Source organism: Strix aluco, chromosome 33 (assembly GCF_031877795.1).
Source record: "Strix aluco isolate bStrAlu1 chromosome 33, bStrAlu1.hap1, whole genome shotgun sequence".
NCBI lineage: Eukaryota > Metazoa > Chordata > Aves > Strigiformes > Strigidae > Strix > Strix aluco.
Genome location: NC_133963.1, coordinates 2,215,552 through 2,229,270, shown reverse-complemented (window position 1 = coordinate 2,229,270; position 13,719 = coordinate 2,215,552). Strand labels below are relative to the sequence as shown.

At 47.2% G+C, this 13,719-nt stretch overlaps 1 protein-coding gene across 1 annotated transcript; it reads right to left on the bottom strand.

Moving 5' to 3' along the window:
- Positions 1 to 972: 972 nt before the first annotated feature.
- On the bottom strand, positions 973 to 12,373 carry LOC141916972 (inositol 1,4,5-trisphosphate receptor-interacting protein-like 1). The gene is given in 6 exon segments (XM_074809973.1): positions 973 to 2,015; positions 4,057 to 4,069; positions 11,542 to 11,769; positions 11,771 to 12,117; positions 12,120 to 12,231; positions 12,233 to 12,373. Coding segments are annotated over 6 exon segments (1,884 nt in total).
- Positions 12,374 to 13,719: the final 1,346 nt, after the last annotated feature.

Genomic DNA, 13,719 nt, shown 5'->3' with positions numbered 1-13,719 from the left:
GCTGATCCGTGAAGGATTTTAAATGGAATCTTTTTAAACTCATAAGTTATGAGAAGCAAGGTGAAGAGCTTGAAGCTGTTTCTCTATTCATTTTATTCTGAAAGAGCTACCCCTCAGGTAAAGGTTATGGCAATAAGAGAAACTGCACCCACCTCCTGTGCTTAAGGTCTAAGTTTAACCCTTCAACATTAAGTGGATCGGAGCTATTAGTGATAGTCTCACCCTGCAGCCAGGGCCAGCTGCTTGTGGAAGCGTCTTTGGCAGGGCCCATTGATGCTGCCGCCAAGGCTGGGCGTAGGCCTTTCTGCCTCACAGCTGCCTCGCCCCCTCTCCAATCATTGGGTTTCCACTGGAGGTGTCCCAGAGAGAGGTGTGAGGGCACTTCTGCGGCACAGCTGCCCTCAGGACAGAGCCCCGCTCCGCAGTTGTGGCGCATGTGCCCTGTGCAAAGGGCTCCCCGCTCACAGTGGGGACTATGCCCGTGTTCCCTGACAACGTGATGCACAGACACTCACAGATGCAGCATTTGTTCAAACACGCCGTTTATTGCAACTTTGTACAGAGTAAAGCTCCCAGAGGCAATGGACGCTCTCGAGGAAGGAGGGCAGTCACTTCTCCACCCAGACCCCAGCGAACACACGGAGGGGGGCACATTAGCGCTGCCTCTCGCTTGGTCCCTGCCCAGGCAGAGATGCCAGCAAGAATTTCGGGGCCCATGTGAGATTGCCACCATGGCTGTGACAGCGCAAGGGGAAAGCATGGCGAAAGTCACCTTTGTCATCGCTGGCTACTGCGCTGGGAAGACCATGGGGAGGAGAAGGCTGCCGCTGCTGGCACAGGGCTGATGCGCAGGGTTTTCCCTTTCCTTTCTGTCCCACCTTCTCCTTTCTTTGTCCCTGCTACTGGGAGGAGGTCATCATCTGTCGTCAACTGTGAGCCCCTCAAACACAGCTCTGAGCATGAAGACCTCTTTCACTCTCCGTAGAAGAGCAGTCTTGTGAGCCGATCTTGCAGCTGATCAAAGTCACGCAGCGCCTGGGCATGGGCGGCTGGATCCTGCTCCAGGTGCTGGAAGAGGTTGAGGGGTCTGGCCATTCGGAAGGCTGGGAGCAAGATGATCTCCTTGGGCATGTTCTCATTGCCAAAGAAGAAGTGGTTGAGACGTTTCTCCTCCAGGCAGCGGTGCAGGTAGTGCATGATGTCCTCCAGCCGCTGCAGGAAATCCCTCCTGCGCCAGTCTGACAGGGGTATGGTGGTCAGGAGGTGCATCACAACTGTCTTCAAGGCATAGCTGGAAAAGCCTGTGCCCACCAGGATGCGGGCACAGAGCTGCAGGCATCTGAGGTGGAAGCTGCCATGCGGGGCCTGCCTGCCAACATGCCTGAAGAACTTCGCCTCTGCCACAGCACAGCTCTCTGGCCACGTCGTGCTTGGAGTGAAGGTGGCCTCTCTAGTCCGGCTGCTCAGGAAGATGTCTGAGTTGCCTCGCTGCACCCCAAAGATCATCTCAATCAGGAGGGCTCTCCTGGAGGCATTCATCAGCCGCAGCTTGCAGGAGCGTCTGGAGGGCAGCACCTTCAGACTGTAGCGATGCGACTGAGGCACCAGCACCCAGGCTGAGCTCACAGAGTCCTGCACCCAGAGGGCGGTTTTCTGCACGTCTAGGTAGGAGCCGGTGCAGAGGGTTTGTAGGAGGCTGGGGTCCTGGTTCCTCCTCAGCTCCTCCTCGGGGTGGTGGAGGAAGCACAGCATGTTCTCCACCAGCTGCTCCCTCGCGCAAGTGCACTCCAGCTCCACGCGGACACAGGAGTCCTTTGCCAGCATCTCTCCCGGGGTGCCCAGCTCCAGGTGAAACGCGTGCCCATAGCGGGGCTTCAGGGGCATGAGCAGGCGGTAGACAGTGTCGTCCTCACGGGGACTCCAACCTTCGAGGGCGCTGCCCACCCCGATTGGTGCCTGCAGCACCAGGAAGAAACTGTTTGAAAAGCGGTCTTGGAAGACATGGACGAGGGTGGCTGTGATAGACAGTAAACTGTTTGTTCATCAAATTCCATTAAAGATACTGGGAGCTCGTGACATGTTATTCCATAAACTATGTAGGCCTAAGCTTAATCTTAACTATTACACTGTGTAACGACTAACTGACTACAAGTGCTTATCTAAGTTGAAATGCTGAAGCAAGGACTCCTACTATGCAAAAGAAGACAAAAGAAGAAGACAAATGGAAGAAAGACAAAGGGGAGAAGAAGAAGAAAAAAAAAGGGGGTAGTGTCTATATTCTGTAAGATATAAACAAAAGCTTTGTGAGCCACTCTCAGGAAAGCAGGAAATACGAGGAGTTGGTGACGCGAGGAAGACCCGGATGGAGCGACCCCCTAGCTGCAAAGTGCGCAGACGCAGGGTACACCTCTCAGAGAGACCCGATACCGGAAGGCGGAGGATATAAAACAGACGGACCCTCGGGAAGTGAGTGCGCGCCGTTGGTGGAGCAGGGACTCCCCGGCCGCCCAGCGCTGTTTTGCTTATTGCCGCTTGCTAAAATAAATAATTGAAATTTAATTTGTCCTAACTTGCATCATTTTGGCAAGATATTCTATAACAAAATTGGTGCCGTGACTCGGATAGAGGCAATCTGGTGGGAAGCCCCATACGGGGAGGTGCGCCCCGCTGAGTTCAGTGGCCCCGGCTGAGTGCTATCACATCACACCCTCTACCGACGAACTCCAAAACTCGGCAACAAGCAAAAGAACACCGGTAACCCCGTAATCTTTGTGCACGAAGCCCCAGACGAAGACACAGGGTTGCGTGAGTATAGGCCGGTTATCCGTTCGGTTGGTGTTGGGTTTCCTGGAGCGTGGTGTGTGAGACGCCCAGCAGGGCGAAGCGAGTGCGGACCCCTCGGTAGTGCAGTTCCCATATCCCGCGAGGGACTGGGTCACAAAAAGGGGGAAAGTGAATTGTGTGAGTGTGTGAAGGCGCTCCAGAAGATGGGACAGAAGAAGAGCAAGCTTTCTGATCCCATGGGTGATTTGGGACCCGAGGTGAGGTACCCCCAAATACCACCAGATAGCCTAAAGAGGCTTGATGTTAAACCATTGGGAAGATTACCCCTCTAGGCGGGGTAAGGACAAAGCAAAAATGATTTATTATTGTATGGAAGTTTGGGGAGGGAAACAAATCAGAGGCGACCATCTCTATTGACCTGTTTTTGGGTCCTTTGAAGAATGGGTCTGCCAAGCCCTAAACATTTATGTCAACTCAAGGGAACCCTTTAATTTGGAGGAGAGTGAATATGCACAGGTATGGATAGCATCAGATACCCGAATAAATCTATATCCTCTAAAAGAAAAAGTTAAGAAAAAGAAGGTACGTGATGAGGACGAACCTCCCACCTCTCCTCCTCCTTACATACCTCCACCCCCACCTCTGGCGCCTTCACCTCCTCCGACTGCGCCGGAGGACCCAGAGAATTCAGACTCCCCACCTGAATCCCCGAAAGAACCAAGACGAATAACCCATAGTCAAAGTAGAATGGGGTGGGGTGACAGTAACTTGTACCCCCTAAGGGAGGTTGCGATGGGAGGACCCCAGCCTGGCATGGAATATGTGACTGTCCCTCCTAATTCAGGGGACGTCAGAGAATTTAAAAAAGAGATGGGGACTCTATTGGAGGATCCCTTAGGTGTGACGGAGCGGGTGGATCAGTTTTTAGGACCAAACATCTATACCTGGGATGAAATACAAGCCATAATGGCTATACTATTCATTGTCGAAGAAAGGGATATGATCAGGAAAGCAGGAATGAGAATTTGGGACCAACAGCATCAGCAAGGTCCGGCAGCAGACGTAAAATGACCTCTAAATCGACCTAATTGGAATAATCAAAATGAAATCGATAGAGGTCATATGCAAGACCTGAGGACAATTGTAATCCAAGGTATAAGAGAATCAGTCCCTAGAGGACAAAATATAAACAAAGCTTTTAGTGAACATCAGAAAAAGGATGAAACCCCTACCGAGTGGTTAGAGAGACTGAGAAAAAATCTTCAACTTTACTCAGGACTGGACCCTAATACCGCAATGGGACAGGCATTGTTAAAGACACAATTTGTAGCAAAAGCATGGACAGATATTAGAAAGAAGCTAGAAAAAATAGAAGATTGGCAGGATCGGGGATTGGATGAATTACTGATCGAAACACAGAAAGTCTATGTCCGAAGGGAGGACGAGACTCAAAAAAAACATACCAGAATGATGGTAGCTGCGATAAGGGAAGGACAGAGAGTGAACGGTGCTGGGAGAAAACAGGAAGGTCAAAGAACAGGCTATAGATCAAAGGAACCGGAGAGAGAGAGAGAGAAAGGGAGTATTGTCTGCTTTTATTGCGGAAGAAAAGGTCACACAAAGAAGAGCTGCAGAAGGAGAATGATGGATGAGAGAATGTTTAAAGAAGATTAGGGGTGTCAGGGGCTCTATTTGCTGGAGACCCGAGAACGAACTGAGCCCTTGATAAAGTTAAAAGTAGGTCCTCAGCAACAGGAGGTAGAATTTTTAGTAGATTCAGGAGCGGAGAGATCTACCGTTCAATCATTGCCCCAAGGGTGTAAGATTTCATCAGAAAAAGTACAAGTAGTTGAGGTGAAAGGAGAACCATTCGGAGTACCGGTAATTAAAGATGTACTCCTTGAAACAAATTCTAAAGTGGGGATGGGATCCTTGTTGTTAGTGCCTGAGGCAGATTATAACCTACTGGGGAGAGATCTAATGATTGAATTAGGAATTAGTTTGGAAGTAACAGAACACAAACTTGAAATAAAACTATGCCCCCTACGGGTTGAAGATGAGGCTAAAATCAACCCTGAAGTATGGTACACTCCAGATACGGTGGGAAAATTGAATGTTGAACCTTTTATGGTAACCATCCGGGATCCTGAAGTACCGGTGAGGATTAAGCAATATCCCATACCTCTGGAGGGAAGGCAAGGATTGAAACCAGAAATTCAGAGATTAATAAAGCAGGGATTATTGGAACCCTGCATGTCCCCTTTTAATACTCCCATTTTACCTGTCAAGAAGGCAGATGGTGGGTATAGATTAGTCCATGACCTAAGGGAAATTAACAAAAGGACTGTAACTAGATTCCCTGTAGTAACTAACCCACACACTCTCTTAAGTCAATTAGGCCCGAACGACCGGTGGTACAGTGTAATAGACTTGAAGGACGCTTTCTGGGCATGGCCCCTAAAAGAGGAGTGTAGAAACTATTTTGCTTTTGAGTGGGAGGACCCAGATACCCACAGGAAAACTCAACTCCGGTAGACAATCCTACCCCAAGGTTTCACCGAATCCCCAAACCTGTTTGGGCAAAGCTTTAGAACAAATTTTACAGGATTAGCAGATAGGAGATACCCTTACCCTAGTTCAGTATGTAGATGATCTTTTAATAGCAGGGGAGGATGAGGAAAGGGTTCGGGAAGAAAATATCAAATTGTTAAATTTCCTGAACTTAAAGGGACTGAAGGTGTCAAAATCCAAATTGCAATTTGTCGAAAAGGAAGTTAAATACCTAGGGCATCGATTAAGTCAAGAAACTAAGAAATTGGATCCCGAAAGAGTTAAAGGGATACTTTCCCTACCAAGCCCAAAAGCTAAGAAACAAGTCCAACAGCTATTAGGACTATTTGGATATTGTAGGCAGTGGATTGAAGGGTAAAGTTTTTATACACCAAAATAACTAAAGACGGATTATTAAAATGGACTCAGGAAGATGATCAACAGTTAAAAGAACTAAAAACTGAATTAGTAAATACTCCTGTTCTGAACTTGCCCGACCTAAAAAGACCATTTTTCTTATTTGTCAACACAGAGGAAGGAACTGCATTTGGAGTATTAGCCCAGGAATGGGCAGGAAAAAAGAAACCAGTAGCATATATCTCAAAATTACTGGACCCCATAAGTCGGGGATGACCTACGTGCCTACAAGTTGTGGTGGCAGCTGCTTTGTTAATTGAGGAAGCACATAAAATAACTTTTGGTAGTGAGTTAAAGGTACTATCACCCCATAACATCAGAGGTGTGTTACAGCAAAAAGCAGAAAAATGGATAACCGATGCTAGACTGGTAAAATATGAGGCAATCCTCATTACATCCCCTACCTGACCCTTGAAACAACATCGTTACAAAATCCAGCCCAATTTTTGCATGGAGAACCTAGTCAAGATCTTTTTCATGATTGCCTCCGTAACATCGAGGAGCAGACTAAGATAAAACCAGAATTGGAAGAAGAGGAATTAGGGAAAGGAGAAAAATTATTTGTAGATGGATCCTCTCGGGTGGTAGAAGGAAAAAGAAAATCAGGGTATGCCATAATTGATGGAAAAACTTTTAAGGTGATAGAATCAGGACCCTTGAATCCCAGCTGGTCAGCACAGGCATGTGAATTATATGCAGTATTAAAAACTTTACAATTACTAAATGGAAAAGTGGGAACTATATACACCAATTCTAGATATGCCTTCAGAGTAGTACATACCTTTGGGAAAATATGGGAAGAGAGAGGCCTAATCAATTCTCGGGAGAAGGACCTAGTACATCAGGAGTTAATATCACAAATTTTGCAAGCTATACGAGGGCCCAGCGAAATTGCGGTAGTACACTTAAAAGGACACCAGAGGGGGCTAAATCCTTTAGTGCGGGGGAATAACCTTGCTGATCCAGAGGCAAAGAGAGCAGCGCTATTAGCACTGCACTTGGATGATCCGATAGAGGACAGAAAGCGGTGTGTTAATTGTGGAGATAATTACCTCCCCTGTTATGGTTTCTGGAAAGAATTCGGAGTAGACGGCATAGAATGTGTATGTGAAAGACCAGGGTTTAAGTGGTGCTTTTTCCATGGAAAATCCTATGAACTTTTAAGTTTTACTGTTCAAGAACAAGCAAAATTAAATCAAATGGGGGTTAAACAGAAAGCTAATGGAAAATGGGAACTCCCGGACGGCCGAGAAGTTCTCCCAAAACCCATAGCTACCAAGATAATACAGCAATTCCATAAAAACACTCATTGGGGAACTCAGGCATTAGTGGATCAATTTGCAACTAAATACATGTGCATTGGGATATATGATATAGCCAAAGGAGTGATAGGAGAATGCCTCATTTGTCAAAAAGTAAATAAACATCAAATAAGAAAACAAGTATATGGGGGGCGAGAATTGGCTCATAGACCTTTTGCAAGAATACAAATAGACTTTACCGAATTACCAAAGGTGGGGAGGTATAAATACTTACTAGTAATTATAGATCATTTAACCCAATTCGTAGAAGCCTTTCCCACAGCCCGAGCCACAGCTCACACAGTAACAAGGATATTACCTGAAGAAATTATACCTCGGTATGGAGCAATAGAAGCAATAGACTCAGATAGGGGTCCACACTTTGTATCCAGAGTAGCCAAAGAGACTTTGGCTGCCCTGGGTACACAGTGGCAATACCACACTCCGTGGAACCCGCAGAGCTCAGGGAAAGTTGAACGTATGAATGGAGAAATAAAAAAACAACTTACCAAACTAATGTTAGAAACCAAAATGTCACGGGTAAAGTGTCTCCCTTTAGCCTTGTTAAATATCAGAACTCAGCCCCGAACCGATGTTGGCATTTCTCCCTTTGAAATGCTATATGGGATGCCCTATGATTTAGAAATGCCACCGGATCACCCCCAACTTGAAGAATTAAAGATAAAATCCTACTTGATACAGCTAATGGCAAGGAGAAAACAACTGCAGGCCCAGGGGATGGTAGTGCAAAGGCCTCCATTGGATGTGGCCATGCATCAAATCCAACCAGGAGATAAAATACTAATCAAATCATGGAAAGAATCTTCTTTGACCCCCTGTTGGGAAGGACCCTATGTTGCTCTTATCACTACAGAAACTGCTGTTCGGACTGCTGAGAAGGGGTGGACACACGCAAGCCGAGTAAAGGGACCTATACAGGATCCGGCCTGGAAAGTGACCAGCCCTCCTGGGGATCTACGAGTCACCCTTTGGAAAACCTGAAAGAACTCTCTACACATTGTGAGATAAGAAGCTACGAAGGACTCGATGAGTGAGACCCTGATATTTTGTCCAATTGAAACTTGTATTTGTTTTCCTTTTCTATGCATAAAGTGTAATGTATGTAAAGAAGGCTGGGGGATTCATAATGCACATGGAATAAATCTCCGGTCTAGTTGTAATCAGTGTTATCAACGAGAACGGAGATTAACTAATCAGGCCCTAAAAATTGGAGTAAAAACGGGAAAATAATTGAAGATTCTAAAACTTGGTGGAAAATATTTACTAAAGGGATAAATCCCGAAAGAGAGTGCACTCACCCTAATTGGCCTACCGAATATCACCCTCAGATCCTAAGGGTGATCTGTAAAAAGCAGATCCCCTGGGTCCCCTGTCATGAACAGTCAAAGTTAAAAAACTGGGAGACCTATGTGTCCCGGAGTAGAGACAAACGTACCCCTGAAGAATACGGCTGCTGCCGAGAAGATGGAACACCCTGCTGCTCTAAGCAACAGAGTAGGCAGAGGAGGCAGAGACGTACCAAAGTGGGGAAAACTTTACTGCCCTACTCTGAAGAAAAAAGGGCCTCTGAGGGAGAAGGGCCAGACGAGAGTGCCAAACACCCTGATACAAAAGAGACTAAGAAAAAATATGCAAATCTATAGTAATCCCGCCAGCCTTCTATTGGAGCTATTGGATAGTCTGGCTAGGTGTATTAGCTACAATGAATACACTACCAGGATGGGCTAGAACGACTAACCAATCCCACCAACCTTTTGAACATACCCTAACTAACCAAATTATATGGCCTTGGACAGATGCTTATTATGGACATACAGGAAGTATGGATGCAGATTTGTATGGGACAGAGTTAGCAACTGCCATACTAAGCAATAACCTAACACTCCAAACATATAAATGGGAGAATTCATCCCATACCTGGACAGCTAAAAAAGGAGATGAGATACAGATAGGCTGCAGAGTATTCAATGTAAATGTGATAATAAGTCGGCACCCTTTGATTCAAACCGTCCGTCAGCCCCCTTTTACTCAAATCGTTATCAGAGACAAAATGGAATCTAAAATAACTCAAACCCATTGTGAGTCAGAGGCCTGTTGGTATGCATTTACTGCAACCCAACCAGTGTCCATAGTTTGTTTGGGAGGGACCGGGTCAGGGGATCAAGCTATATCTTTCCGATTTCCATTGAACATACAGGAGGAAACTACAACAGCCACAACCCACGCTCCCAAAGAGACTACTCAGACTGTTCCAACACAACCAACAGTTGTGCTTAGCCCAAGAATCTTTGGAATTGGACCATATGCAATTAGAAATACAGGTCAACAACAAATGCTGTTTAACCCGGCGTGGTCTCTCAAACAAGTTGAATTGCTGATGCAAAATAATGTTTCAAATATTCAGCCAGCCTGTTCACCTTTCCTAAAGACTTCTTATGAGGAATGGACAACCTGGCTGCAAAAACGAACTCCTCACACGAAAAGAACGCAGAGAGACTTAACCGGTGCATTGGGAACAGGATTGGGAGTTTTAAATAATATTGATTTGGAGGTGATAATGAACAAATTGGCTACCTCAATTAGTGATTTAACTAATATACAACGGCCTTTGTGATCTTCCTTATTGGCTTTGGGGGCTAACCAGTGGCTGTTGTCGAATATATTACCAAAAGGGGAAAAGGTAAATATAAAGGATCATGAATTGATTACAGATGCACTCAGTGTGCTCCAAAATAACCTCTCTTTAGCTCTCAGCTGCATCCAGGCTCAAATATGGATGCAGTCGATAGCTACCTCAATTATAAGAGAAGGTGAAGAAGGTATTCTTCCTACTGAAATTCGGAGAATAATTTGGGACAGTGCTACTAATTTTGAAAAGAAACTCCAATCCTGGTGAAACCTGGTAAACTTTACCTATGACCCCATCACAAACACAGCTACTACCTTTATACTCACTACTTTCAATGCCACCATATACCAAATTTACCCTGTCATTGCATTAGGGCTGAATCACAATGGGACCATACTCTACCCTTCTGAGCATAGAGTATGGGCCCGAAAGGTAAATGAAAAATGGCAAACTGTCAATCTAGAGTCTTGCATTGTACGGGAACAACAAGGATTCATTTGTGAAGGCAATGCAATTGAGGCACAAGATATTTGTTTAGATACCGAACAAAATATTTGCCACTTTGAGGTCCATCCCAATGACAATCCTAAAACAGTACTTATATATATTGGCGAAGGTTGTGTATGTTTGAGGACGGTTTGTGAATTCTTAACCGTAGACAAGGTCATAGTAGAGACTAAAAATTATTCAAATCTCTGTGTTTGCAATTTCACAAAGATAATCGGATGTGACTTTTCCTATTTAGCCCCGGTCATGTCTTACCAACTCCTGCAATCCAATTATACATTAATACATAATCTACAACCTGCACCCATTGGAATGAATCTCACTTTGGTTAAGCAGTTACTTCAACACAAAGACTTAGTTAGAATTTTAGAGAAAGTTAGAGAAAACGGACAGAAAACTCTAATAACTGTTCATCACAATGTGGAGGAAATACACCGAGTCTTGGAAAGAGCAAAAAAGAATGCAGAACATAACTGGTGGGACACCCTTTTTGGATGGTCACCTACTGCTACAGGCATCTTGAATAAGTTGTGTCACCCCATTGTAGTTCTCTTGATATTAATATTAATCAGTTTGACTTTGTCAATAATATTATATGTCATAACTTGGAGAATGATGCAGCAGGTAACATATCTGATGTCTGTCACCCGTCCAATACTCATTAAAGCCAAAACCGACCAATTAGATGACGACTTTAAATTGAAAAAAACTCTCCTGTTAAGTCAACAAGAATTGCAACGATTTGATGAACAAAATGATAAAAAGAAAAAGGGGGGATTGTGATAGACAGTAAACTGTTTGTTCATCAAATTCCATTGAAGATACTGGGAGCTCGTGACATGTTATTCCATAAACTATGTTGGCCTAAGCTTAATCTTAACTATTACACTGTGTAACGACTAACTGACTGTAAGTGCTTATCTAAGTTGAAATGCTGAAGCAAGGACTCCTACTATGCAAAAGAAGACAAAAGAAGAAGACAAATGGAAGAAAGACAAAGGGGAGAAGAAGAAGGAAAAAAAAGGGTGTAGTGTCTATATTCTGTAAGATATAAACAAAAACTTTGTGAGCCACTCTCAGGAAAGCAGGAAATACGAGGAGTTGGTGACGCGAGGAAGACCCGGATGGAGCGACCCCCTAACTGCAAAGTGCGCAGACGCAGGGTACACCTCTCAGAGAGACCCGATACCGGAAGGTGGAGGATATAAAAAAGACGGACCCTCGGGAAGTGAGTGCGCGGCGTTGGTGGAGCAAGGACTTCCCGGCCACCCAGCGCTGTTTTGCTTATTGCCGCTTGCTAAAATAAATAATTGAAATTTAATTTGTCCTAACTTGCATCATTTTGGCAAGATATTCTATAACAGTGGCCACCAGCTCCTCCACCAGCCGGCTCCTACAGGCCAGGTTCTGCACTGTCCACTGGATGCGCTTTGCAAAAATCCTGGCCAGATCCCTCTCAGCAGGGTCTTCTCCTTCACTTTCTTGCTCCTCCTGCTCCGGCTCCTCCTGCTGCTCCTCCTCCTCCCGCTCTGTGTTGCTGCTGGAGCTCTCCTCTTTGCCCACTGCTGTCCACCTCAGGGCTCCTTTTCCTGAGCCACCAGCAGACACTGAGGAGCAGGATCAGGAGTCCAGCAGTGGCCCAGAACTGCCACTGCTGCAAGGCAGCAAAGAGCAGGGCTCGCCAGGCAAAGCCGCTCTGCTTCTGGGTCCTCTGCTCCAGCTCCTCCACCTCCTGCAGCAGTCGAGTCATCTCCTGGCTCAGCTGCGCCTCACGCTGCTGCATACGCTCACGCGTGGCCTCATCCAGCTCATCAGCAACCAGCTGTGGGCGCTGGATGAAGCTTTTCAGCAACAGGATGAGTAATATTATGACAGCCATGGCCTGCAGGAGGAAGGGGAGAAGGGTTTGGGTGCGACTGGGAGGCAGGGAGCTGGTGGCGGGGGGAGAGGGGACGGCAGCCGCAGGGTGCTGGGGGCAGGTAGGAGAGGGGGCAAGGCAGCTGCGAGGCAGCAAGGCCTGTGCCCAGCCTTGGCGGGGGCGTCACTGGGCCCTGCCAAAGGCGCTTCCGCAAGCAGCTGGGCCCTGGCTGCAGGGTGAGAACCCACCCCCCCTGGGCTGCGTTTCTACCCCAGCCCTCGTCCAGCCCGGCCTCCCTCCCGCCATGTGTGCACTCACCATTGGCCCAGGATGCACTGGGGCAGCACTGCCTGCTGCCGCCTTATAACCATCCCCACCGTGGCTCACCCATTGTGACGTCACAGTGGCCAGAGTGCATCACAGCTACTCCCGCCGCACAGCCCCAGCCTTCAGCCGCAGCCCGGCTCAGCAACTCACCTCTTCCCCGGGCGGCCAAAGACCCGACACCCCCAAAGTACAGCCCCACCCCGCAGATGGCACTCCCGGGGGCTCCTTCACAAAGCCCTTAGCAAACATATGGTCAGGTGACGTGACCTGTGGATGGAATTGGCTCCCTCGTTGCTGGCCTCTGAGCTGGTGGTTGTGGGTGTGCTCTTGGTGCCTTCATGACAATGATGGGTGTGGGTGGTGCGTATCCTGGTGGTGGGAGAGATGCAGAATGGGAACAAGGGAACGGCGGGGGAGGTCCCCCTTGCTATCCCCCCAGGAAAGAGCAAAGGGCAGGAAAAGTGGGGAAAGAGCAACACATTCCACAGCCAAACTCTGCAGTGATACCAACCTCCCTTAGAATCATAGAATCATTCAGGTTGGAAAAGACCCTTGGCATCATCGAGTCCAACCATCAGCCCGACTCTACAAAGTTCTCCCCTACACCACATCCCCCAACATCTCATCTAAAGGACCCTTAAACACATCCAGGGATGGTGACTCCACCCCCTCCCTGGGCAGCCTATTCCACTGTGTAACCACTCTTTCTGGGAAACATTTTTTCTTAATGTCCGGTCGAAACCTCCGCTGTTGCAGTTTAAAGCCGTTCCCTCTTGTTCTGTCACTAATCACCTGTGAGAAGAGACCAGCACCAACCTCTCTACAATGTCCTTTCAGGGAGCTGTAGAGAGGGATGAGGTCTCCCCTCAGCCTTGTCTTTCCCGAACTGAACAGTCCCAGCTCCCTCAATCTCTCTTCACAGGATTTATTCTCCAGGCCCTTCCCCAACCTCGTTGCCCTCCTCTGCACTCGCTCCAGCACCTCGATATCCCTCTCATATTGAGGTGCCCAAAACTGGACACAACACTCCAGGTGTGGCCTCACCAGCGCAGAGTACAGGGGGACTATCACCTCCCTGCTTCTGCTGGTCACACTATTTCTAATACCAGCCAGGATGCCGTTGGCTTTCTTGGCCACCTGGGGCACACTGCTGGCTCCTGTTCAGCTGCTTGTCAATTAGAACCCCCAGATTGTTCTCTTCCACACAGCTCCAGCCACACCTCCCCGAGCCTGTAGCCATGCAGGGGGTTGTTGTGGCCCAAGTGCAGGACCTGGCACTTGTCCTTGCTGGCTGGTGGTTGGACTCGATGATCCCAAGGGTCTTT